At 35.8% G+C, this 26,345-nt stretch overlaps 1 protein-coding gene across 1 annotated transcript in view; it reads right to left on the bottom strand.

Moving 5' to 3' along the window:
• Positions 1-285: 285 nt before the first annotated feature.
• The window catches only part of GABRA1 (gamma-aminobutyric acid type A receptor subunit alpha1), a 40,967-nt gene continuing 14,907 nt past the window's right edge, over positions 286-26,345 (bottom strand). The window contains exons 4-10 of the mRNA XM_059825344.1: positions 24,772-24,839; positions 18,772-18,992; positions 17,042-17,124; positions 12,329-12,472; positions 6,753-6,905; positions 4,051-4,253; positions 286-594 (exon numbers count right to left, since the gene is read on the bottom strand). Of these exons, the coding sequence (XP_059681327.1) occupies positions 286-594; positions 4,051-4,253; positions 6,753-6,905; positions 12,329-12,472; positions 17,042-17,124; positions 18,772-18,992; positions 24,772-24,839 (1,181 nt within the window). The remainder of the gene's footprint in view (positions 595-4,050; positions 4,254-6,752; positions 6,906-12,328; positions 12,473-17,041; positions 17,125-18,771; positions 18,993-24,771; positions 24,840-26,345) is intronic.

The following is a 26,345-nucleotide window of genomic DNA, read 5'->3' as shown; positions in this document are numbered from 1 at the left end:
TCAGTACCAAGCTATCTACAAATGGTTTCCTTTTTTTTTTTTTTCCATTACCTTACAACTCTCTCCCATTTTCAGAATCACTTTTCCAAAGTATATAGTTTATATTGTTCTTTCCTTCACACAGAGTTTTTTTAAGTATACAGATATGTTTTATCTTTTGTTAAATAAAGAAATCTGTATTTTCTTTAAGACAGAGGCAATGAAGAAAATGGGAATTACTGTATGTGAAAACGGGAAGCAATTCCCAGAGCAAAAGACAAAACAGAACTATACGAATAAATGAGGTTATTGATGTGGAGTTGGAGCTTTTAACTGGGGCTCCCGGTTTAAGTAGGTAGCCCAATAGACTAAGTTAAAGATTCCAAAAAGCAATGGGAAGGCTATTCTTGATAGTCGATCAATTTTACTGACGCTGTTAAAAGTTTTCTTGGGTTCTGCAGGTTTTGTTTCTGGCTTAACTTCTTTGGGCTCAATCGTTGCACTTTTAGCAATGGTTGCCAGCCCAGGGTCCCTTGCAATATTAGGGGTGTAGCTCGTAGCTGCAGCTGTGTATGTGTTGTTTTTCTTAATGAGAGGATCCTTCACTTTCTTTGGCTGAAGAAAGAAGAAAATGTTTTATTCTCACTATCTTGTCACTAGATAAGGTTATGAAAAAGCACCATAAAATTTTGCAATTAATTGCATTTATACCACAAATTGTAATAAGCTGTAAGAAAGAAGTTAGTGTCTGGATACATGACTCATGCAAAATATTTAGGTGAAGACAAAGACAACAGCATCCATCTGTGTTACTTCTATTAGTTAAATCAAATTAGATGATGGATAAACTATAATGAGGACTTACGCTGATAGCTAGGCTCACTGATCGACAAAATTACCTTTAATGGTAATCAACAGTGACAAACTACTCGTAATTCAATATTCCCTTAATCAACTGTGCTTCTTGACCAGGACAAAAACTTTAAAAGACACTGAATGTCTTAATGTAGCTTTCCAATATTGAGACAAATAATGTTACATGATGAATTTTAACACAGTTCATACATAAAAAAATACAATAAAAATATCATGTGATCATGCACTTAGAGTGGGTTATTTACTAAAATGCAAAGCTGCCAGTATTCTATTCACTGACAGTTTACAGCTAAAGCTTATACTTTATGGAACAGAAACTTAATGTTCTTGTTTGACTGTTACAATTGGAACATAATGGCTAAAATGTCATTCCACGTACAGGGACTTAAACAGCTCTATGATTTTTGCATTGACCCACCTATATTGCTAAAGCAAGAATGTATTAAAAATCTTTTAGTGGAGAAGAACTTATTGATCAGAAAGAATATCTAGATTTTTCCCCTGTGTCCTTATGTTTTCTAGTGTTCTACTTCTGGGATCTACTTGTGGGAAAAACTGGGGTTACCAGTTGGAATTCAACTGTCCCTGTTGCAGACAATCCAAACCCTTCTTCCAGCCACTGCACACAGATACACTTAGAAGAGAGATGTAGTGGGTAATTAAGGAGGTGTAAAGAAAAGCATCACTTTGCTCAAAGTTCCTCTGATTATGAGGGGAAAAAAACAGATAAAAAAATCCAAAGAGCTTAGAAAATCTTTAGGCAGCATTTGCCACAAAAAGAATAAGCAAATGTTAACCATTTTATCCTCTTAGAAGAAGAAAAAAAAAAGGTATGGCTAAAGAGAAAACATCAGCAGAATGTGATCTATTATGTAATTTCACAAGATAGCAAATATAATTCTCTGTTTTCAAGAAGCAGCTGCCCCATGGAGGCAATATTTTTTTAAAGTAGTCACAGTACTTTTTATGACAGATCAACTATAGATTTTAAAGTTCTTGTTCAAGAGGTGAACATTTCAGGGAGTAGATAGGCTCCTGCAGGACACGTGGGAATGTGAAGGGAAGCTGCAAAAAGGGCAAGTGGGGAGAGACTTGTCAAAGCACAACTTGGAGCCCCACGCAGGAAGGAAATGAAGGCTGAAATGTTAAATTTCTGCTACTTAGTAAGAAAAGAGGTTCACATAATGACTCTGATGTAGATGATCTTTATTTCATGACAATAACATCCAGCTTAGCTTGAGGCTAAGAAAAAGCTTCAAATTGTCTTAGAATATTTCTGCTGAATAGGAGGAACAAACAGGTTGAAAAAAAAATACTCAGAAAAGAAAAAAGGGGTTGTCAAAGATTTTTTTAGTTGTCTGTCCATTCTTTTCCTCCTGAGCAGGAAGGCCGCTAACACGCTTGCTGAGCACGAAGACACTCCTGTTTCCTTCTCAGCCAGATATTCTAGTGAGCAGCAATAAATCCAGCAGGCAAAGAGCCGCTTCACAGAAGTCTCAGAGGAGACCCTTTCTATAGGTTTAAGTGTCATGAGGAAAGTCTTGACACCAGTCAGAGTCTTTATATTATATGTCAAATTCAACTTTATGAAAAAGTAATATGACAGCTAATGAGAGCTTTAAATTTTATTAAGCTACAATGCTTTCTTCACTGTTAGTTTGCCTTGCTTGCCTTTCCTTACATCTGCAGATAATGCAGTCTACCAGGTACTGGTGTGTCTTTGCTGACTTATATCAAACGACACATAAAGACCCTTACCTGTTGAGGAACGCAAAGACATAAATCTTCCAATGTTTTAAACAGTGTTTGAATATTGTATTTATATTGGTGTGTTTTTTTCTGAAAATGAAATTTTCTTTGAAACAAATGAAATGGATGATTATAGAAACTATGTTACAAGGTAGGTTATATTAACAAGGCAATATTTAACATTTAATGATTTTGTTCTATTAATACAGCCCATTTCTTACAACAGATATCATGAAGATAGGAGCACAACAAAGAATCAAACAAATTATTTTCAATGGAAGTATCATCAGTAACTGGAAACTCCATATTCACCAGCAGTCGTGCAACTCATTACTGTAAGTTTGTTTTGTTACTTCACTCATTTGTTCTACAATAATTTTGTATTAGTTGTCGTTGTGTAAATGTCCTAATTTTATTTCTGTTTTCTCACTTACTTATGCAACTAAAATAGCAAAAAAAAAAAAAAAAAAACATGTATAGGCATACACTCCTGAATTAAACACATATTTTCACGTACCAATGAGTAACATCTGCTCCTCCAAATATTTATTCTGCTGAATCTCTAGTCTGTGAATGTTCATAATAACCAATTACGCAAGTTAAAACTCTCTTTCAAGATCTCAAAAAAACCCCAACCAAATGAGCTTCCTCACAGAAGCAGCTGACATGATAACTCATAGGAAATGGGAAACTTTCTCTTTCATCCCCTAAATGTCCTCAACAATTTCTTGATGCACCTGTGAGTTACAGACTGGGTCTGATCCCAGACCAAAGGGAGTCAGTGTGGCATCTCTCTATTGCATTCAGGGAGGCACGAATCAGGATTGCACACTCCCAACACAACTGTCAATGCTTCCCCCAAAATAAATCAATTTCTCCTATAGACTAAGAAGTAAAAAAAATTTTTCTATTTTTAAAATCTAGGGATGTAATAGGAGGCAAAAGAAAGGAAAGAAAAAGTCCTGTGGTGATTTATTTGGTCTTGATCTCACAGCAGTCCTCCTGAAGTTTATGTTGGGGAGTAATATACTTTAGAAACTGTCAAATACAGTAGCCACAAGATTTTTTCTACGTGTATACTGAAGTATCCGCATTTTCTCTTGCTAGAACAATAGAAAATTAATTGCCTTCCCTTAAAAAAATACACATTTATCTTCTTTCTGCTCAGTCGCACAAGTCAAAATCTCAGTAAAATTTTTAATTATTAATAGCATTAAGTATCATCCAGTATGTCAGAAGTAGTATGTAGGTACTCAGTGTCTAAGTAATTATTGTTTATGTGTAGAAATACTGTGTGCAAACACATGAGGAAACTCTTTTGGAATAATTACTTACTATTCTAAATAATAAGAATTTCTAATGGGCTAAAAAAACCCTATATAGTGACTGAGCATGACTAAGCGTGACACAGTATGACCTGTTGGGATAGATATTAAGTGGTGTTACCTTTTCAGGAACGACGCTTTTGCCATCCCATGCATAGCCTCTCTTTGTGAAGTAATTCACTGTTGCAAATTCGATGAGCGCAGAAAACACAAAGGCGTAGCACACTGCTATAAACCAATCCATAGCAGTGGCGTAAGCTACCTTGGGGAGTGAATTCCTTGCGCTGATGCTCAGAGTAGTCATTGTCAGGACAGTTGTCACTCCTGCAAAGCAAACAGTTTTAGTGTCTTTAGCTCACTGGCTATATTTTGTGCTTTATTTCTCAACTGTTACAGTAGATGGGAAAGCCTTGTCTTCACCCCTCATCCTTATAAACTTCCCCACTTAAATTCAGTTGCTAACTGAGAATATCAGATTTCAAGTTCTGTGGAAGTTGCAGGATTTTCAAAACACCTTTTATACCTTTATTCTTTGACATTTTTGTAGTAGAATAATATTTTTAAAGTTGGAGTGGAAATAATATTTCGAATTGTGGACTGGATACTACTTTATGCTTCCTGGTATTTGGAGAATCATTTGTTGCTGTTCCTTATTCATGCCTTGCGAATTGTCCTACAGATGTAACAATTTGACATTTTTAGTTCTTTCTTGCAACACTTCTAAGATATTTAGATAGAAAACTAAAAAACTTCTTTTCGTTCAGCACTTTTGGTATATGCTCCTTGAAATGTATACTGAAATGCACTAAGCTTTATGTGATATTACATTTATTTGAATTGATTTTACAGATTTCTGTCCCTTTATTCACTGATGCCCTGAAAATAGCAAAGATTTTATGTAAGAACAATGATAATGTAATTTACATTTCTGGTATCAGAGCTTCTCACTGTTGATGAACCTTTTCCCTTAACTGGCCACAGAGAGCAAGCAGGACTGTATCAAACTCACTCTGCTCGCAGCTGTTTGAAAGAAAAATCCACAAGTGCAGGCTAGACATTTACATCAAATCACATGTCCACAAGTTACCTTGACAACTGCAATGTCATGTATTGAATGTGTCTTGCGAGTTCATCTTTGCTGAGTGTTAGTGAAAATGTGCAGCAGTCTAAAATAGGCCAAATAATGAACAATGTATTTACATGCTGGTGTAAAGAGCTTGAATTATCAGTGCCTAATGAGGAAGCAATTTCTCTTCCCTGAGAGACAACTTAATCTTGTCTTTGACGCATTACTAGTGAGCTTACGTTTCTCTTACATAGCAGCAAAACAGGATTTATAATTTTTATTATCTGTGGTACTAAGTGGACTAAAAGATGTAAGTTGTGCTTCTGTATGTGTATACATTCATTCCAAATTTTCTGAAACATTGTTTCATTGCCATTAAGAAATGAAAAAGCAATCTTGATACATAACGATGGAGTAAACACAAGACTATTTACTAAATAACTGTCTTCTAAAAGGAAAACTTTCAGAAATGTGTGGGTTCTTGAGCCTGTGAAGATAGCAGCTTGAATATCATGCAGTATTATACATTATTCATTGTGAGACTAGGAAATTTTGTTCTCCATCTAGGAACAATGAAGTATAGCATTTTAAACTGATCATCTGACATTTCTTTTTAAATGGCATGTGCAAGAAGAGGTAAAATAGTTACAACTTCAATAGCTTTGACTACAGAGGCCCATAAAAGTCCCAGGTTAATTCTCAGTGTAGTTGATGATAAATATTCCGAACTAATTTTAGATGTTAAGCTAAACAATACTATGTCAATCTAATTTAATTATACTGTGGTCTAAACCATTCTTCTGTAAACGCACATCTGTATATCAACAGAAAACCTCTACTTGGTTCATGAGGTCTAAGGCTATGCAAGTTGTGATTGATTTCCAGAGGCACTGGGAAGCTAAAACACAGCTGTGAAGAGTGCCAGAAAAGGTCAATAAAAACAGCTCTTGTTCAACAAGAGTTTCAGAGTCTGCGTGTCTCAATGTCAGGCCTTGTGACTCTCTGGCTTTGTTATGTCCAGTTTAAATGGCTAAATTCTCTTTGGCAAAGCACGAGGGCCCATGATGTCCTGCCCCAGCAGTGCCCTGAGGCAGGGAAACTAGTGTAAAAGCCAACTCAGCTGTGTGTTCTTCCACCTCCTTCTGCCAAAGGTGTTCAGGTGTCCCACCTGAACATCACAAAAAAGACTAGGTCACATAGCAGAAATCTCAGGTTCTATTTTCCTTAACTGGAGAGTTGGGGGTTTTTTAATTATGTACTTGACTTGGATTAATTTCTCCAAAGAATATGCTAGTAGTTTGTTTCTAATTTTAAGATAAACATTTGCAAGCAACGGTCAAAACACTAGGGACCCATTGTATAAACTTAGAGTCCTTTAGATTGCCTTCTTACTGCATTCGTTGAGTGCATCTATTCACCACTGTAAGCACAATAAATTGTCACTGATTTCAATAGGACACCTTTAGCAGCAGCCTGTAAAAAGGATTGATGAAAAATTTTAAGATAAGAATTTTCAAAGTGCCTAAGGATGTCAAATTACCAACACCCATTGATTAAAGCCTGTTTGACAATCCCCACCATGAATGTCATTGCCATTGTCAGAAATGTTTTATTCATATACTGGTTGTTTTGAAAAAGTCTAAGTGTAATAGATTGCTTAAGATATTTTCAGGTCTCTTTTTACAATCAGTTTTACCATAAAATTTCTTAAACCTGTTTGGCTTATGATTGCCAAGCAGTTTATAGGTCTTGCTTACCAAATACAGTTCTTGCTGGAACAGATTCTCTGTTAAGCCAGAAGGACACCTGTGACAGTATCACAGTCATGATGCATGGCAGATAAGTCTGGATGACAAAGTAACCAATCTTTCTCTTCAAATGAAAATGTGTAGTCATAACAACATATTCCCCTAAAAAACAAGAAAAACAGGAACATTAAAGCTTTTATAAATATACAAAATAGAGGGCTTTACAGGAAGTATTTTTTCATTACATTCACCCCTACTGTAAAAAAAAAAAGTCCTCAAATCAAATTGGGTCAGCTCTGAAGAAAACATCTAATAAAGCATGTTCAGAAGTTCCACTAATAATACAAAACTAGACAGTTCTGGGAAATGCTAATTAAATTTACATCTTTTCATCTCTGCTGAGTAGTGAATGAAAGTCTGCATTAACTGGTGGCTGTTTAGGCCTTTTGTGAAAGGTCTTATTCCATTAAAAGACAGAAAACCACCATAGCATACACATGTAAACATCATATAAAGGCTAAATCAAGACAGGTGCTCAGAAGTGTTTCAGTCGGGCCAGGATTAAGATGTAATTGTTGATGTGATTGTGTCTGCATTACCACTGTCTGTGCTTTATGTACTCTGAAGATTAAGTGTCCCTGTTCTGCTAATTCAGTACTTTACTAAATTATTATTCTCTCCTGAAGTAAATGGACAATGCAAGAATAACAGAGAATAGTTTCATTAGCACTAACTTTTTGGATGCTACAAAAACATACGAACTGGGTATTTGAATTGTAATTGAAAGGAATTTTAAGTATTTACATAGCTCTGTAAACCTTCCCTGCCAGCACACGGCAAATAATGTCTCTTTTTCAGATCATTATTTACACCATTGAAAATGGATGTTGAAAAACAGTATATTCTCAAAAGATTGGAAAACCTATTGTTGTGACTTTTTTTTTAGTAGATTGATTCTTCTTATTATGCAAGAAACATTATCTTAGGAAAGAAACAGGTGGACATGTAACTGAAGGGAAACCTCTATCTAGATTAGAGGTGACATGTGAAATTACTGTTATTCTATTTTAAAATGTTAACAGTTGGAAAGAGAAAGTTGCTCTTGTACAGGAAAAGCTTAAATTGGATTGAAAAACTATGTCTAGACATTGACTGCTTATGCACCGAGCATGTCAAATGCCCTTTTCTTTAATTCCGAGTCTAGAAGAACATTCATTTGAACAATCTTGCTCAATGTATAACCCTGAGGAAAGATTATAAATAAGATGTGACAATACTCCTGGTATGTTTCAATATAAAAGACAGTAGCAAAGGGGGAAAAGAAAATCAATTATAAATTGAGAGGTAAAGCAAAGGATATACAAGGAAAATTTTCTTTCAAAAATAGGACTGGCAGAAGTAGTATAGTGGGCATTATTATTTGAATTTTGCCCACCTTTCTTTAACTTTCACTGAAACAACCTTCTTTTCCTCTGTACCAGAGATTATGATCTTATGAAGGGTGCCAGCCTTGGCTAGAAGAGCCAATAATTTAATTTTATCTACTAGAATATGACATGGGAAGCTATTTTAATGCAATCAGATACAGAATGCTCACAATGGTATGTCAGAATTAATTCAGTGATTGTAGATGGCAAGCTAAGAATACAGAGTGAGCACACCACTGTAGTCTGAAGCTTTATTTAGCTTCTTAAATTATCAAAGTATTTTTAACGTCTGGAAAATGAGAGCAAGATTCAAAGCATAAAGGCAATTAAAAAGACAGGGATTATTCTCATCTCTTAAGCATTGCAGCAGGTCCGCGCTAGAAGTCAGCTAAAGGTAATGCCATGAGGAGTGAATCAGGCAAAGCATAGACTTAGAATAATGCCTACAGTTCAGTTACAAGGCAAAAACATGTTTTTAAGTCTCCAAAGTACCAATGGACTGCAGTCATTTATTAGAAGATAGTAGATCTTTGACGAGATTTATTTAAATAACTGCAGGACATGAAAGTACTCCAGTTATTTACTGAATCTTTAACTTCCCACATTTTATGGCTTTCTTTAATTGAAAAGCATAGCTACATTCATGACAGCTGCTGACCACTGTCTAACTTCCCAGCAATTCCTCTGTAATTCTGTTTTCAAAGGTTTGTAATTCAGCCATAAAATTCCCTCCCAGCTAAAATTTCAAATAGCTCTTGAGCAAAATATTTCCTAGATTCATAGTGTCTGATTACCAAACTTTCACAGGTTGTAGCTTATGCATCTTATATTCTTATCTCTTATTCTCTTATCCAAAGAAGTTAGAAAGGTAGGTATTTCTTTTTAGCTTCCTTGGAATTCCTAAAGTCTTCTACAAATAACTGTCTTGAGCAGATAAATTTGGTTTTCACTTTATTCCATTAAGTTTAAATTAGTTTATAAGTATTGCACAATATGAAGCATTTAAAAGTGGTCACACGACTCCATCATCTGTATTAACTCAGTGTTTCAAATGATTGTCTGCATTTGAACACTGCCAGTGCTCTGCCAGAGTTTGTGCCTCTGCTCAACACTTCTGTAGCTGCAATTTTTAACCAGCCCTTAATTCCACAGTATATCACAATCATTGAGTCAAATGCTCAGGTGATGTAAACTAACCTGTGTCCTTAGAAGAAAATAGTTGGTAATTCAGTAAAGTTGTATCAAACCTATTACTTGGTGTTCTGTAAAGTATTTGTGAAAAACCTAGTTTATCAGGTGAGCACCTAAAATTAATGTGCATCACATCAGATATAAGGTGGGGACTGAGTTTTAGCTATAATAATACTTTTTCTATCACTGTATGTAGGAAGTAAGGCTTTCCTTGCCATTAATTTAAAACAAAATATTTCTCATTTACTACTTATGTCATGTAACCCAATAGAAAAACTCTTAAGAACAGCATCCTCTCGGCAGATTTACAGAACATCAGAAAAAAATATACCATTGTGAGTATAAATCCTGATGATTCTCGGTGCAAAGCGATGTTTTCAAGGTGGCAAAATAATTCTATGTAAATAGAAACTTACACAAGCCCTTTAAGCATCTGTTAAGGTGCTTACAAAAAAGATCATTTTAAACTCTTTCTGAGTCAATATGAGTCAGTAGTTGGAGAGTGATAGGAATTTTACATACAAGTAAAAAATGGATGAAATTCTGCTTATGAAAAACAGCAGCAACAATAATTATTATTTCCTTTACTAAACACTATTTTTAAGCCTGTAGTACCTGCACATTCAATTGCCAGCATAGATGAATAACTATGCTCTAAAAAAGTTCTAGTCTTCCAAGATTCTCTTGTCATAAAAAAAAAAAAAAATCAGTATTTGTAGATATGTTACTCTAGATCCAGAAATAAGGATAGCAGATGGCCTACTAGCAAAGGAAGAAATTAAAGAAAAAAAAGGACTTTATGGATTCACCAAATCATTTAATAGTTTTAAGAATGTTTAGAGTAACCCAGTTACACCCAAATTCTTGGAAAATATGTGTCTGGAATTCCAGACAACTATAAATATAATCTTAAAATTGCCCAAGATGTTGTGGATTCCACTAATGATCCACAGAATCAACTGCACAAGAGCTTCATTTTCTTGCCTAATAAAGGTGCTGAGAACACTTAAGTGAAGATTATCTTCAATTCCTTTTTTCTTTTTGTCGGATAAGTCATCACCCACAACTCTGAAAGTAGGGAGGGGTTTCATAATTCTCATTACATTTGTCATATCTTAAAACAGAGATGATCAGAGGACAAAGATGTGCTAAAGGTTTCTGTTGAGACTAGCTGCTCACCTATCTGAATGGGGAGAAAAGTGATTATCAGCCACTTCTGATCCCCACCATTATTTTGTGGAAGGCAAAGCATTTTTCTTTCCAAAGCAAATCAAGAAGAATTTTTCCTTGAGAGATTAAATTTGCAAGCAATAAATGTGTTTCTTCCACCACTGTTTATTCTTATCAGGTAGTAACTAAAAAGGATTACAAGTTTGGTACTAAAAAGTTTCTTTGATGGGCTTATTTTTAGTTTTGATAACCATTGTATTAAGTTCTTTGTAATGTTTTTCTGTATCTAGACAATAGCATCTTTATTTCAGCAAATATTAATTATACTGTATTTAACTTTATAGATAGGCATGGTAAAGACTTTCTTCAGGTAGAAAAGGGCAAAACAAATATTTTTTTGCTTCTTCATGGAAATGTATGAAGAATTTTGACACTTCTTACATTTGCCTCCAGTTCTGTTTAAAAAGTTATTATCTGCCTTTCTTAACAATTTATAGGGTGCATCTCACGTTACTATCTAGTTTCCCTAAACTATATCTAGCATTATCTATTTGGTTTAGATATGTTCCCAAGCTTATGAGTCTCTTCTGACTATCCTGCCACCCTTATAATACATCCAGTAAGCAGAGAATTGGCGATGAGTGCAAAAGGGCAGGCACACAGGTTGCTGAGGTCTCTCTGAGCGAGTAGCTTCAGAACAGAAAGAGCTCGAGATCCTTGCAGTTCCTCACAAATCCTATTGACCTTTCAGCAAAGGGCAGCTGAGGTGAATTACTGGCTCCACAAAAGCCAATGGCAACATTTCTAACTGTGGCCACAGTAACTCTGTGACTCTAGTAACTCTAGAGTAACAGTAACTCTACAAATATATTTAGGCAAGCTAAATAAAAAATTCAGACACGAATTAGGGTTCACCTTAAATTCACTCACTTTTCCGTAAATGTTCATTGACTTTATGAATGACACATTAGAAAGTTTGGTTTATGCAAGTATAAGTGTACTTCTCTAGTTCAGTCACAACGTCGGGTGCAAAGCAATACAACTACTTCTCCTAATGTAGTGCTTCTTTTGGTCCATCAAACAGTCAATCTAGTCAACACTTTGAGGTCTTGTTCATGCCCAGTGCTCAGTTTATTACTGTATTTAGGTCTTCATGCCCCTTCCAAATTATTTTCAAAAAATAAATTAAAAATTACATCTTGAAACAAACACTGCAAAGTGAAAAAGCAAAGGTTTTTAGCCCGCTTCAAGGCTACAAGTACTATAAATACTATAAATGTCAGCTATATTTCTGTATCTCATTAATAGTTCTGGAGTTAAAGCTGGTGCTAGCATTAAGACACCTAAATCCTGTTCGGATGTTCCAGATGTTTTTTAATTTGATGCTATATTTTTTTTGCTCCTAAATACCTCTTTGAGAAACTATGTGCTTGCTTTTAGCAACTTACTTCACTGCTTCCAGGAATATGATCTTTGAGGATTCATATTCTTATACTATTTTTTTAAGCTTATATTGTAAGCAGATAACACGATAAGGATATGAGGAGTGCTTCTTTATAACGTAAATTACTGGGTTTTCTGGCAAGATCTGTCACTATAGGAAGCTTTTTAATTGTTCAAATATTTTAACCACAAGTTGAAGTAGGAAAACAATCCCAGGATATGTTATCTTTTCAGAGTCATGTTTTCCTAATCTGAAGCTCATATATTGCGATTTACCTTTGTATTTTTTCTCCTATTCTAAATAATGTTTTGGCAGTTAAATATGACCCTTCGCAAAACACCTTTTTCACAGACCTGTGCTGGATTGAACAATTCCAGAGTCCACAGTTTGTCCAAGCAGATCGTATTGGTTCAATCGAGAGCCGTCTTCAGCCACAACTACTGACCTTGCTGGTTCCCGTGTCCATTCATACACAACCTCTGCTCTGGTATAAGCATCTAATTTGGAAGAAATACATTGCATTTCAGCTTTGCATCTTCTATTGCCATATGGCTTTATCAGAACAATGTTTTCAGCAGTAGTTTGAATATTAAATTCTCCTTAATTATCTGTAGAAACCCACAACTAGCTTACTGGAACTTTTTATCTATGGGAGATATAACTGGTTTTACAGGTCTATCCATATGACAATCAGCTAAATATCTGCTGTAGGACTGGATTAACACTGGTCCTCAATGGTATGAAAATCTTTCTCTCCCTTACATCATTCCTACCTATGTAAAATTTGAGTAACCGGAAGCAAGAGTGGGATGTGGAATTTCATGGGCATGCAAGGACTCCAACTCTTTTTCTGACTTTTAACCACTATCAAGAAAGATGAGCCCCAGTCTTTTCAGTTTGTCATAGTGTGGTGTTGTCTGGGCCACTGTAAGAAAATAAGTCCTTCTCAGAGCGGCTTCAGTGATCTTCTCATCATCGGCCTGGCTAGAGCTCTCCATTTTGTTATCCCCCCAGGCATAGCAGACATTTCTGAGGCTGCCTAGGCTCGAGTGAGTTTAAATCAAAATTAATCTATTTTTTTGGCTTTGTTTTTTTTTCTGGGAAATGCTCACACTCAAGTTCACATTTATTTGAGTCCTGAACAAAGCAAAAGAAAAGCTCTGTGGGCTCTCCAAACCTAAGTAGTCTAGTATGTTACAGAGATAATTCAGTAGCATACTACATATGCTGTTATTAATATGTTATTTATGTGATTTCAGGAATCAAACTACATATAAATATTTTTAATCTTAGTCCCCTTGTAAAATTTTTCTGTCATTTTGTGTGGTCTGGAGTCTGACAGCTTTCACTCTGAGCAGTTAAGGTGGGAGTTAGTTGTCTACATAGAGGCATCTAGTGTCATTCTTTACACCTAAGAGTATCCAAGACATGTATGGGACTGAATGTGTGATCAGAACCTACATAAATCTTGCATCCACCACAGGCAGCTGGAAGCCAGATGGACATCTTAGGGCATCTAAAATGACACTAGACTCCTAGTTACAGGATTTTCCCTTTTTTCAGGACTGGAAAAGGAGGAATCTGATGCATTTGACCTCATTTGTGAGTTAGTAATTCTATTTTATCAATTTAAGAGATAACAGTAATTGAAGAGGTGGTGTTGGATGGAGTGCTCTGGTAAATTAATTGCATGGCATTTGATCCTGCATTACTGAAGCAGAGGGTGCTTTTACCCTCAGACTTCATATTCCCCAAGCACTGTAACACATACATAGTTTTTTTGAATCAAGAGTAAATACAAATCTATGTCTTAATAATTCGGACCTTAAAAATAATGGCCACAGTAAGTACAAGAATTGGCCTGCTAATCTAGTCATGTAAAGAAAAAGTGGCAATAATAGTATTAATTTTCAAGCATTTTACTTCTTCTGGAGCATGAGAGTAGTTTGAAAAAGAGAGGACTGATTTCCCGAGCTGCTGAGAACCACTGGATTGGGTTAGAAATGAGCTTGCCCTGCCCTGTAACTGCCAGATTCAGCGCTCTGTTTAGCTTCCATTCTCAGCTTCCAATTCAGGTATTGCATAAGTAGCAACACAGCCTTTTGCTCTTATCACTGCTGCTTTCCAGAGTGGCCTTAGTTTTATACTGACAATCAGATTTTTGTGGTAAGAGTTGAGGAGAGCATCGGCCTTCTGATTTTTTTTTTGCCAACGTATAGCTTTTTGTTGTTCCAGAATCTCTTTAGCATTTGTCACATTGAATTTACACTGGAATAACCTCTAACTTAAACTGCTATTTTGGCAAATCATTTTAGCCTTGGAGCTGGGTCAAACATTTATTGGCCTCTACAGTATGGGCAGAGTCCATAGGAGATGTGCAACTCCTTCAATATAAGGCTTTTCTGAATCTAGCTCCAACAAGTGATGAGTAACAGTAGAGGACATGGGAAGACTCTTACCCAATTTAATTCAAAACAAACAGCGGGGCAAACACTACCTTGGGGAGCTACTAAATGTGATATTGTAGTCTGCACTTAAAGCATTGCTTTCATGACAATTACATGTCTTTTTCAGTAAATTTTTCAATCCATTAAGATTATTATAATTAATTGCTTTAGTTGTTTGACAGAAATGTCCCAAATGTATTTAAATATGATTACTACTGAAAAAGTGTCAATTAAATATAAGACCTGTTCTTTTTCTATGTACAATGGCGAGTCCCATTTTCATATCTTGCTTGGGTCCAGCCATCTGTCCCGTGGGAGATATTCCTATTTATAGCAATAACTAAATATTGAGACAAATATTCTATAATCTGATAATTATGACATATAATCTGATGAGAAGGAGGGGAGAGGACCAGCTTTAAGGCCTTGTTCTGAACAGTGAATTCCCCAGGTAGTGTTTGCACTAAAACCATGTTACAGAAGGAAATCCTCCCCATGAGGATTCCAGATTAGAAGCTCACCTGAATTCAGTAGGGGAATGCAAAGTTTCCCTGAAAATGACTTGATTTTGTTTCATGATTCTTCCCAGCATTTGGAGTTACTTGTTTTGCTAAGTCCTGTTTAGGACAGTTGGCATGATAGCCAGTTAGTGTTCAAAACAGAAAAATAATGAAAATAGCCTGTAAAACAGGGCAGACCACGCCTGCACTCTGAGCTTAGAATGACAGTTATCGCCTCTGACTTTAGTATAAGAAATGGTCTTTCAATCAGACATATCACTGGTATTTTTTTTGTTCATTGAAGAAAATTATGTATATTATGAGAATAAAAAAAATTTTGCAGGATAAAAAGGAAAACAATTTAGATACAAAAGATATGCAGATACACTTGCGTGTCTTTTTGCTATCTTGTTTTTACTTTGTGGCGTGGTTCTGGAGTTGTATTCAAATCCATATTGCCTATCCCTTTTCATTTAGAATTTCTGCATCTCTTAATCATTTAATCGAGGCAAGATACTTAGTAATCTGGAAAGCCCTGCACCTTGTGAACCAAGAGTACACTAATGTGGGACACAGTGGGACAGAAAGAACTCAATCTAGGAAAAAAATGGGAACAATTGTTCAGACAAGGGAGTGTCTGGTGTTTAGGCTGTGGCTCCATGATGCACAGATGTGGTGATAGGTGTCTTATCAAGTCTATAAAATTTCAATCTAGTAGTTCACATTTGTTCAAAAACTGTTGATGGTTTAACTTTGCATTAGCAGGTTTTATACACGATTAGCCATCTTCCCACCTCTCAGATCCAGCATGCAGTCCTCATAAACAGTTTAATGTGCATTTCAAAAGAAATTCAATCCTGTGACCACTCCTGATCTAACTGGGATCTCAGGTGCACAGATGCCCTGTTATTAATCAGGAACCCACTGCAGCTATTTGCCTTATTATTAGCTGGAGTAAGGCTTCCCCCCCACTCCCTTCTGTTTTACAGGAGGTTTAGAAAGATTTATTGGAAGTGCTGTAAGAAAACTTAACATTCAAGGCGTAAACTATTCTTGTCAGTTATACTCCAAGTTTGTATGACCTTTTGTTCTCTAAATCTTATCTAGAAGGCTAGTAGTTCTTTAAAGACAAAACATCAGTCCTTTTTCATAGTAAACATAGAGCTATTCAGCCCAAAGTAAATTATCAACCTGTCTGGTAACACGTGAAGAATGAATTGGGTGTTCTGTTTGTGGACTTCTAAAATAGATCAAGCCACTAAGTACCCATTATCAGTGAAACGATCCATTTCGAATAGAAAAAAATAGCCATTGAGGAAACAATTTGTACACTATTACATCTTCTACACATTTTGTCTTCCTTGTTTGTGTTGAATCAACCAGAGTAAAACAGCTCTTCACTTTTTTTTTTTAATTTAAAGAGTTGAAGGGGGACTATATTTAATTTTAAAAAATATGTTTTGCTAAGTTTTCAAATATCAGTGTCAGGTTGGTTGTTATTCAAATCAAAGTTTGGGGGGAAATTCTCAATTTACAGAAAGCTTTGTCAGTTATTACATTGATTTCAATTACATTACATCTTTTCCAGTATGTTCTCTAATCTAAGGTAATCTAATGCTGCAAGTGTAGGACTCTATTTGGAGATTTGTGAGATTTTTCACTCCAGAGATGTTGCATGATTGTGATATGAGTATTTTATAATCTTAGGCAAAATTATGTTCTAAATGTGCCAAGACTATGGTAGGGGAATTCTTTTCATCTAAACGAATTCGGTTATCCATGGTCTGTATTACTTTTCTCTAACATTGGGTTTGGGTCTTAACAAAATAAAGCAACGGTAAGATTACAACATTTTCTATGTGACAAACTACTTTTCTAGATGTTTAGAGCACTGTCATTTTTCTCTTTTGTGAATGTCCAGGCATGACATTGAAGGATTTTTAAGACACATAGAAGAGGTTCGTTATATTAAATATAAATGTATATGTAAGAATAAAAATACAACCCTGCAAAAAAAGTGAAAAATATACAAGATTAAAACCTTGAGGTTTTCTCAGTTGCAAAACACTTTTGTAAAGTGGCCTAAAAAGGGAGAAACCTCAAGTGAAAATAAACTTACAGCTTCCAAATTTCAAGGGGCAAGCATGTGCATCCATAGGAAAGTCTTCTAAATGCATTGGACATTCTGCTCTCACAGTCAATCTATAATGGATTAATGAGCAAAAGGACACATTTATTCTAGTTTCATAGAAATAACAAATAGACTTCTATTAATACACATAGAATAAGTATAGCATAATATCTGTTATGTGATTAATTAGCAGCTAGAATGGGACCTGAATTGTCTGGCTGGAGGTGCGACAGGCATGTGTAGACATAGCAGTGCGACTGGCTCTGCCCCTGTACCATGTTTCACTGTACAGCAGAGACATGTTGAGACTTCTAACTTGGCGTGAGGATTAAAATCTGTTAGAAACTGAAATTGCTTCCTTGCTGCCATCATTAAATTGGCCCACTCTGGATGCTCAGACATTTGCTGAAACCACTTTGTTGCTGTCAGCTTGGGTGCAAACATGTTTCTCAATAAAAGAGATTAAATAAACTAGAAAGTCACATACCACACATCAGGAAGGAATGAACAATAATACTTGAATACTAGGCAGAAAATTGCATTAAGGCACTTACAAAGGTGAACAAATAAAAATGGTTATGGTCAAAAAAAGAGACATATGTGAACAACGTGCTGCCAAGATAGTGTTCTTGTGGATTAAAACCCTAACAGCCAAGCATTTAGGAAGGCAAGAAAAATTGACCTGGACTTGTATAACTACCAGCCAAGCAGTTTCTACCCTAGCCTAGTCTTGAAAGATGTTGCAGAATATATTGAACATATTTGACAGGCTCCCAAAAGTCTGGAGACTTTGTTTTCTCCAAATACTTGTAGTGCTTTTAAAAAAATCTTTAAAATTGTTAAAAGAAAACTCGGTGTTCACCTATGTACTAAGCTATCCATCTTGACTTTGAGTCAACAGAATCGTTTTGTACCTTGTTTGATTCCATGGCAGACATAAATGGGGGATGTGTAGCTCTGTAGAGACAACATACCACTTTTTTCGTTGTTTAATTTGCAGTCTTTTAATCCAGAATGTTTCCACAACTGCCTATCACGGTTATTTCAAAAGGATTTATTTAACTCCTCTGCTGACAACTGGATAGCTAAAGTTCAGTTATCCATGAAGAGAATAACATATTTCCAGTAAGAGTTGTGCCAGCACATAAATAATTTTTTCTCCTAACTTTGCAAATGCTTTAGTGAATTGTTTTTCCTGTTATGAATGGAATAAGAAATGTCTATTTTTAGGCTGTCCTGCTCTGTATTCCCAAGCACAAGAAATATGAAGAATGGACAATGATTTCTATGTGCATCTGCTAGTCCTTAGAATCTGCTTTCTATAGGATCCAAAGATTGAAGACCCTTGTACACGATCTAGTAGTCCACATTATATTAAACTTTCAGGCTTTATTATACTTTTCTGATGGAATCCTTGAAAGCAACTCCAAATTAAAGTCCTCTGTAAACGGATTAATTCCTAATACTATAGATACCTTTTTAAAATCAAGCATTAAGATACATCCAGGGAGTGTAAAGGTAGTACAGCAGGAGGGGAAAAAAAATAAACACTGCAAATGCTTCCGTTTATCCATTGTTCCATGGCCTATTGTGAAAATAATTACTAAGCAGGAATCAAATTATGCTCAAAAAGCAATCTGTTTTCTGTCTGGAAAATACGATCCTTTAACAAGTTAAATTGTCAAACTAAACGAAGGATATAATATTTTAGGGCTCACCTCATTGTGTATAGCAATGTCCCATCCTCCGTAATTCGTAACAGTTTGTTTGGCATCGTCATGTTATGAGCCACTGACTTCTTTCCATTGTGGAAAAAGGTATCAGGTGTCCAAATTTTGCTGGCCATTAAATTATTTAACCGGAGAACAGTCATAGGTCCTTTGAATTTTAATCTCTCATCTTTCCAGCTTTGGCGGAAAAATACATCTATAGTGTATTCCTACATCAGTTCAGAAAAAAGTGAAACACTTATGATGCCATACGTTGCAATATGAGAACTTGAAAAGTATATTCTTACCATTCCCTAGAAGCAGGATGACTATTAATTAAATTAGTAATTATCAGAACGTTTACTCTATATATTAATTACAATGTACCTGAAGCTGGTTATTAAACAGTTACAATATCATTACTGTGTTCAACAGAATAAGTGTTAGGGAAAACAGTATCTCAAAAGTTAGGCAAGAATTTGAGATATAATATAGTGGAAACAAAATAATTCACCCTTTTCTCACTTTTCCTTCACCTTCTATAAAACTGTAATTTGAAGCTGTGGATATGTAGCCAGTATGCATAGCACAGGAAGATTATATCTCTTAGAAGAAAACAAGCCTGGTGAGACAGGGTCTTACTAGAGCCTTTTGATCTAAGTGTCTCATTAGCATAAAGATGTAGTCAACCTGTGAAAAGTTCACCGTTCACTAAAATTATGTGGTCTGATTTATGAGACAAGGAATGGCTCACTGGGCCAAATCATTTGACTACAGAAAGCATAAGACGAGGACAGCTTTGGACCGAGAATTATAGTTCGGTTATGCAAGGACTGGGCCAATGGGGAAGACATGCAGTGGCTGACTCAGTGTACATGGGGAGAATTAAAATAACCAACACTCACTACAAAATGAAAGAATTATTTGTTACAAAGCAACAGGAACAAAGTTAAAAGGGAGAGGGTGAAATTAGGAAAAATATGCTGAAATATTATACATAAAATATAGATTTATGTGGGGTGAAAATGTGAAAAACTCCTGTGGATGCAGTATCGTATAATATTTTCCCAGGGAAGAATTCCACTCTGACATGAAAGTTCAGTATGGGATTACTGTGCCCTTTCCATCATTCATGGCTATGATATTTTAATAAACGTCAAAAGCAGCTATCTAAACACTGTTCAAAATTACCCTGAATGATAATCTTTTGGCTGAGAAACTGAACCTTTGCTGAGATCTCCTGCCAATGGAGATGGCAAATCCTGAAATAAAGGAAATTCCTATGTGTGAAGGCACACACAGCTATAAGGAAAAGAGCTGTCCCAAGGAATGTGTTAGTAAAGAGAAACATTCTGGAACGAGTATGCAAAATCTGTCTGTGGTAGAATTGTAATTTTTCTTTTAACAAATGGCAACGCTTTGTACAACGTAAGCAATTGAGAGCTGTTCATTCCTTGTGCAACTATCAACAAGTAAGAATGGTGATTCATACTGGTGGTGTATTTTTCCTGGTTTTAGGGCATGAAATGCCTAAATAAATTCCTTATAGACATGGAAACGTTGTAGTTCCATGGGGTGGTCTTACTTTGGGTTGGGTTGGTTTTTGGTTTGTGGGGTTTTCTTTATTTACATCCCAGACCTATGAATCATTTTTATGCATAATTAATTGTATTCCCATTTTTTTAATCATGAGCTGCTGAAGCCTGGATTTGTTCAGCTCCAGTGACAGCAGTTGTGCACTTGCAGCCAACTACTTATTTCAGAATTTTGCTGGGTTGGGGCCTTAGGTTGAACTATGTGCAAGATCTTGTCCCAGGTGTGCAGCAGAGTAGGAGAGAAGGAGGTTTCAAATGCAGTAGATGGCATTAAAATATTGGATTTCCTCCATGTTTTACTAGCTCCAAAGAAAATTTCCTCCTGCACACATGGGAAAGGTAAAAGACATGCCCAGAAGGTGACATCATCATGCATGTAAGCCATTCTCTTTTTATCTCTTTCAACTGCAAAGAAGGAGGTGAGTGGGAGGTGGTACAGGTTGAGAAAAGGGAGTCTGGTTCTTCACTTTATATGAACGCAAGGTTCTTATGCTGGAAAAGGACAAGGGGTCTGAGAGATTTGATAAGGGACCTGACAGCATAAGACAAAACTCAATTAAAAAGTAGATGAGGGGTCATGCCTGGCACAGACTGAATCTTTCATTATCCCAGGCCATTGCACCATACAGGATGAATTCATTTTGGCTGAGATTTCTCAGCTCCTTAGCTTTCACTACCCACCTTAACATGTACAATAATTCTCCTCAAACGAATCCTGACAGACAGCCGATCTTTAAGATCGAGTCATCAGATATTCTGATTAGGGATTTCTTCTACAGGAAGGTGCCATACAGAACAAGGGAACAGAAGGATTTTCTCCAAACCATGTACTACAGCAGCGGCCTATGTGCAAACATATGAGCGAGATGAAATTCGGACTAAATTCTCCACAGTGGAGACTCTTCATTCCTTAATGTGCAGGTGAAGAAAGAAGATTCCTATCTGCACTTTGGCAATAAGTTGTATGGTATTGAATATTTACAACACTTTGACTTAAATGTTCTTTAATTTACTCATCCGATATCTCTGGAAACTGTTTATTCACAGGGTAGACCACACTGGTTTACATCAGAGGAGGTGCTGTACAGGAAGGTAGTAAGATGGAAATTCGCTCCTGAACAGCTTACACTACAGAAGCACTGGGAATGAAGGTTTACTAGAAAAAAAATTCTGTCTTCATGAAAAAAGTTAATTTTAAAATGCTTCTTATTCCAGACAATATACATAAAAAGTGTCACAAAAATGACAGTTGTGTGAGAATAGCCAGTTATCTTTTGATTAGTTCAATCCACCACCTGAGAGAGTATGCCTGAAAACCTGCAAGGTTCTTCCAAAAAAAGATGTTTTTATTTTAAAAAGTGCTTTTCTCCTGTTTAACTTTATTCACAAGTTTAAGAAGAAGCCAAGACATTCTCTTTATAGAATAACAGGTTAAGTCTATGCTGCCCTTAAAAGAGTGTATTGAGAGTGGGTAGGAACACCATGTACTCCCTGATACATCAACATACTATCTATATAACTGCCTCATTGGATTCCTGCAAACAGATGGTCTAGGTATGCTGATGTCTCACTGTGGCTGTAGTTTCATAACATATGGCGTCAGCTGGAATAGCTCATTGCCAATTCCCAGCTATCAGTCCTGGGCTCAGACAGCAGCGCATCGTTCCCTCAATATGCCAGTACAGCTGCTTGTGAGGCCTCCCTGTGACCCAGTCCCACAATCCAGTCTACACTTACTGTAAATCTGCTCACTGGAGCAAATTTAGGATAGCCCTCAAATGATGGTGCCTACAACCAACCTATAGTATGCATAGAGGACTTTGCTCTAAGTGTACATTGAAATTAATATAAGCTTTATATTCTGTTAAGCTCTTAATTTTATCTTTCTGTCTCTGATTTCACACTTATTTCCTTACACAAAAGAGTTAGCATGAGTAGGCTGCACACACATTACTTATTAGGGGAGGTGAGTAGGAGTTTTACACTAAATACTTTTCTGTAATTCCTTAGTTTTCAAAACGTATGAACACCTGCCTGTGTGTGGGCACTTTATTAAAAGACTGATGAATTCTTTCTCCTGTTTAACTAAGTGAAAATCAGGAACCAATGTGGTACAGGTTTTTAATTATTTTTTGAGATTTTTTTGTAGGTAGTGATCATTTATGCTATAGTAATTCAGCTATACTGAATTATAGCTGAAGACAATATTTTTTTTTTTTCAAATATGCCTATTCCTAATTCTGAAAGTAGATTATTTTTGGCTGCAGTATTTTATTCTTCCTTAAAACCCAAATCCCATACAAGTGTCAGTTTGTCTTAGGAATGTCAAAGAAGTCTTAGGAATGTCAAATAAGCTTCTACTTAGTAATTAAATCACCTGAAACTACAAAGTATAAGTAGATGTTGACGTCCAAACATTATATAGTCCCAAGTAATTCAGCAGGCCTATCAGTTACTCTGAACTTATGTCTACATGTAGGAAAGCATCTATGTCCATTTGTTTATTAGGTTGCCGTTCATTATTGGAATTTTCTGGTAAATCTGACTCAACAGAGCAAACATTAGCTTAGCCAGCTGACTTATAGAAAACAACTGTAATAAATGTTAATACAAAGCATACATTCACCCGCATATATCTATCATTCTTCTTTGTTTCACCTCCCACAGGCATCTATGTCCAGCCCAATACTTTAAATTATGTTAATTTTCAGGAAATTAACAAGAAACCTGTCCCAAGAAGACAAGTCTCTACAAAAACGGAGCAAGCTCAGATCACTCACAAACTGTATTTGCTACAGTTTTAATTCAAAGACTGTTAAAAAAATATGTACATATTTTAGTCACATGAGTATGTTTGAAGTTTTCAGTTTGTCCAGTGGTGATTGGTTACCTATTTTGAGATAGAAATGGGAAAGCAAGCTGAAGTGTTTTGCTGAACCAATTACCAGAAATAGTGGATGTCAGTGGTTTCTACCAATCTTTAATCCAAGGAATTTCCCCTCTTTTAATGTATAATTTAGAGTAATGAGTAGATGTTGTAATTTCACATGATTATCACAGAACAAAAAAGCAGAAGTCATTGAATGAAATTTATTTTAATTCTTCTTCATGGTGTGTATACAGTACTTAGTCAGTATTGTATATATGAGCTGAGGAGACAAGTCACCAGTCTAGCTATTTCCCTGGATTACCCTTCTATTGTAGGTCTTCTCAGCAGAATGACTAGTCAGAAAAGTCTGTGCTGCCCAAGCTATTCTTTCTCATTTAAATATCATGGCATCAGTTGCAATTATAAATTTGACTGTAGTTTTATAAATGCTACTTTCCAAGCAATCAGGAAAATGGTGTCTTTGCATAAAGTTCATTTAGGAAAATAAACTATCTTGTAAAAGTTACTTTCTCTGTTATTCCGTCCCTTAACATTGTTTAGAGTAGTCAGAAACTCATAATAACCTGGTGTTTAAGGCCTGCCTACAGTTTTAGTTCAAATTAAACAACTGTCAATTTTGTGGTAAGAGATGGAACTTGTTTCCTTTCCTGTGATAATTTTTTCTCTTTTTTTTTTCTCTTTCTTTTGGTGAATGTCTTTAGCTAAATGTAGCCAGCTACAAGGTTGAATTGTTTTCTTCTCTTCATTTAAATTAATGAGGATGTTTCCAGCATTCATCCTAACACAGGGTCTAGCAGATACTAGTAGCTGCAGACCAGGCTTTCCCTGTCAATAGCAACCTACTTGTGAAGACCTCATTTATATGCAAAATTTAAAATACCTTATCTGTATTTTTATACAATTTTTAATATCTCTTAAGACCAGGGCTCACAACATCTTCATTCAGTTTTCTGAACTTCTCCATCCCCTGCAGTTATCTAGCAATTTGATTTTAATATTCATTCCATAAAGAAGTGACACTAATTCCCTCATTAATCTTCTCTTTCAGCAGCCAAGATCTAGGAAAGTCACTTCCCATTGATCAGTGGCTTTTAATGTGAAAATACAGGTTAGACTGTACAGATGTCACACTGTAGGCATAAGTGTTAATTGCGTTTTAAGATGATGATCTTTCTCAGCAAATTGGATCAGTGGTGTGCCAGCAAGGACCTGAGCAATCATTCTTAGAAGAATACGGATCCATACCCTAATGCATTTCATAATATATTATGTAGCAAATATAAGGTCTGTTAAAACACATTATTAAAGTCACCGAGGCTGCTAATTTCAGGGCGCTTAAACGCAGTCACAGCTTCACAGCTAGCAGGAATGGTTGCACGTAAAAGCTGACAGCATTTTGGCATCAAGGGTTTAAAAAAGGCCCAGCCTTAAAAGGAGTAAATAAGTTATTGCATAGATCTTTCATCCTCCAAATTAAAAAGACAGGAGAAAATAAATGCTGTAGAAATATAGGCCATCACTTACCATATCATGGTCTGAAACAGGCCCAAAACTGGTGACGAAGATGTCAGTCTTCACTTCAGTTACACGCTCTGATGAAGCAGGAAATTAGGACAGTGAGTGTCTATCAACAGTCTTCATTAGATCTAACCACTACCAGTTCTCACAATAAATAGAAAAATTATTGGCTTTGATTAGCCATTCTAAAATTGGTATACAATACAGTCCTGGTAATTTATTGCTTCTAGATGTAATTTCACAGTCAATATTGACAGCAACAATTTTTTTATTGCAGTGTTTCCACAGAACTTTTTGAGACTTGGCTTGTGATGCCACAGTACAGCAGCCATAGCTCCACTGTTGTGTAAATCTTTTCACTCTTTGACTAATAAATCTTCTTGTCTGACAATATAAACCACGCTGAATATTTTACACAGTACTCAAAAGTCTCATTGGGTACTCAGTGTTTCTGGGCAAGCTGAATGAAGGTCTCTAGTAATTAACCCCGGGCTTATGAGTTATGTGTCTTGTCTTGAGACACAGGAACATAGAAGAAAGAGAGAGAGGATATGTTACGGTGTATAAAAACATAAACTTATTTTATTGGCATGAGTTAGAAATGGTTGCATTACCCTTAACTGCAATAAACAAAAAAGGAGTGAAAACTTTTCCAAATAAATATCAGCTAAACTTCTCTACTACAATTTTTGACATGTATAAATACTATAGTTTGTAAATGTTTTAGATTTCTTTTTAAATTGATATGGGCATTAACATTAGACATCCCTTAAACTACCAAATTTGTTTTATAGGCCTCAGTGCTGGATTAGTATAAATAATAATTCAGAAATCTATAACATGTGCATAACACGGATTATATGTATATGCTATACCATAAAGCTAGACTTTTCTGTGGTTTCAAGAATGTGGATTTGTTCCATGGCACAATGTCCTTGGTCACTTCAGAAGATGGCAGTGATTTTAGTGGTCACAAATGCTGAGTCTAAGACACCTAAAATGGTGCTGATCTCCAGCAAGAGCCAAACATCTGGCTTCTGCAGATCTACTGTTAAAAGTCACTTTGAGAAATGCACAAGCTTAATCTCCCCCCTTTCTCTCCTCCCCCTCTACACACACAGACACACAGTATCAGTCACTTCTGAACATATTGGTATTTTCTAGGCCACACATCACAAAACGTTCACCCAGGATGACCTATAGCAAAATAACTCTGTTGATTTAAATATAGCTGCAGGGAGTAACACCACCTGGAGGCATAAATCCAAACAGTGTTGAGTGGAGCTAACCCCATCAGCTTTCAGAATTTACAGTGATATAAGTCTGAATACATTTACTATCGTGCTATACAGGCCAGCGTGGGGTTTTTGGTAGAAATTTCCAATGTGCAAGGAGTGATACATTTCTCAAATGACTTTCAAAAGAGAAATAAATTGAGAAATTTGGAATATTAGAAGTAATCCTAAAGAAAAGAGGCTAACAGAAAAACACATGTATAGTAAGCAAAAGTCATGCAGCAGGCAAAAATTTTCATAAGACTAAGAAACATATATATGTAGCTATCTGTATAATGTTATTTA

The sequence above is a fragment of the Gavia stellata genome, chromosome 16, assembly GCF_030936135.1.
Source record: "Gavia stellata isolate bGavSte3 chromosome 16, bGavSte3.hap2, whole genome shotgun sequence".
Lineage (NCBI taxonomy): Eukaryota > Metazoa > Chordata > Aves > Gaviiformes > Gaviidae > Gavia > Gavia stellata.
This window is presented reverse-complemented; position numbering and strand designations above follow the sequence as displayed.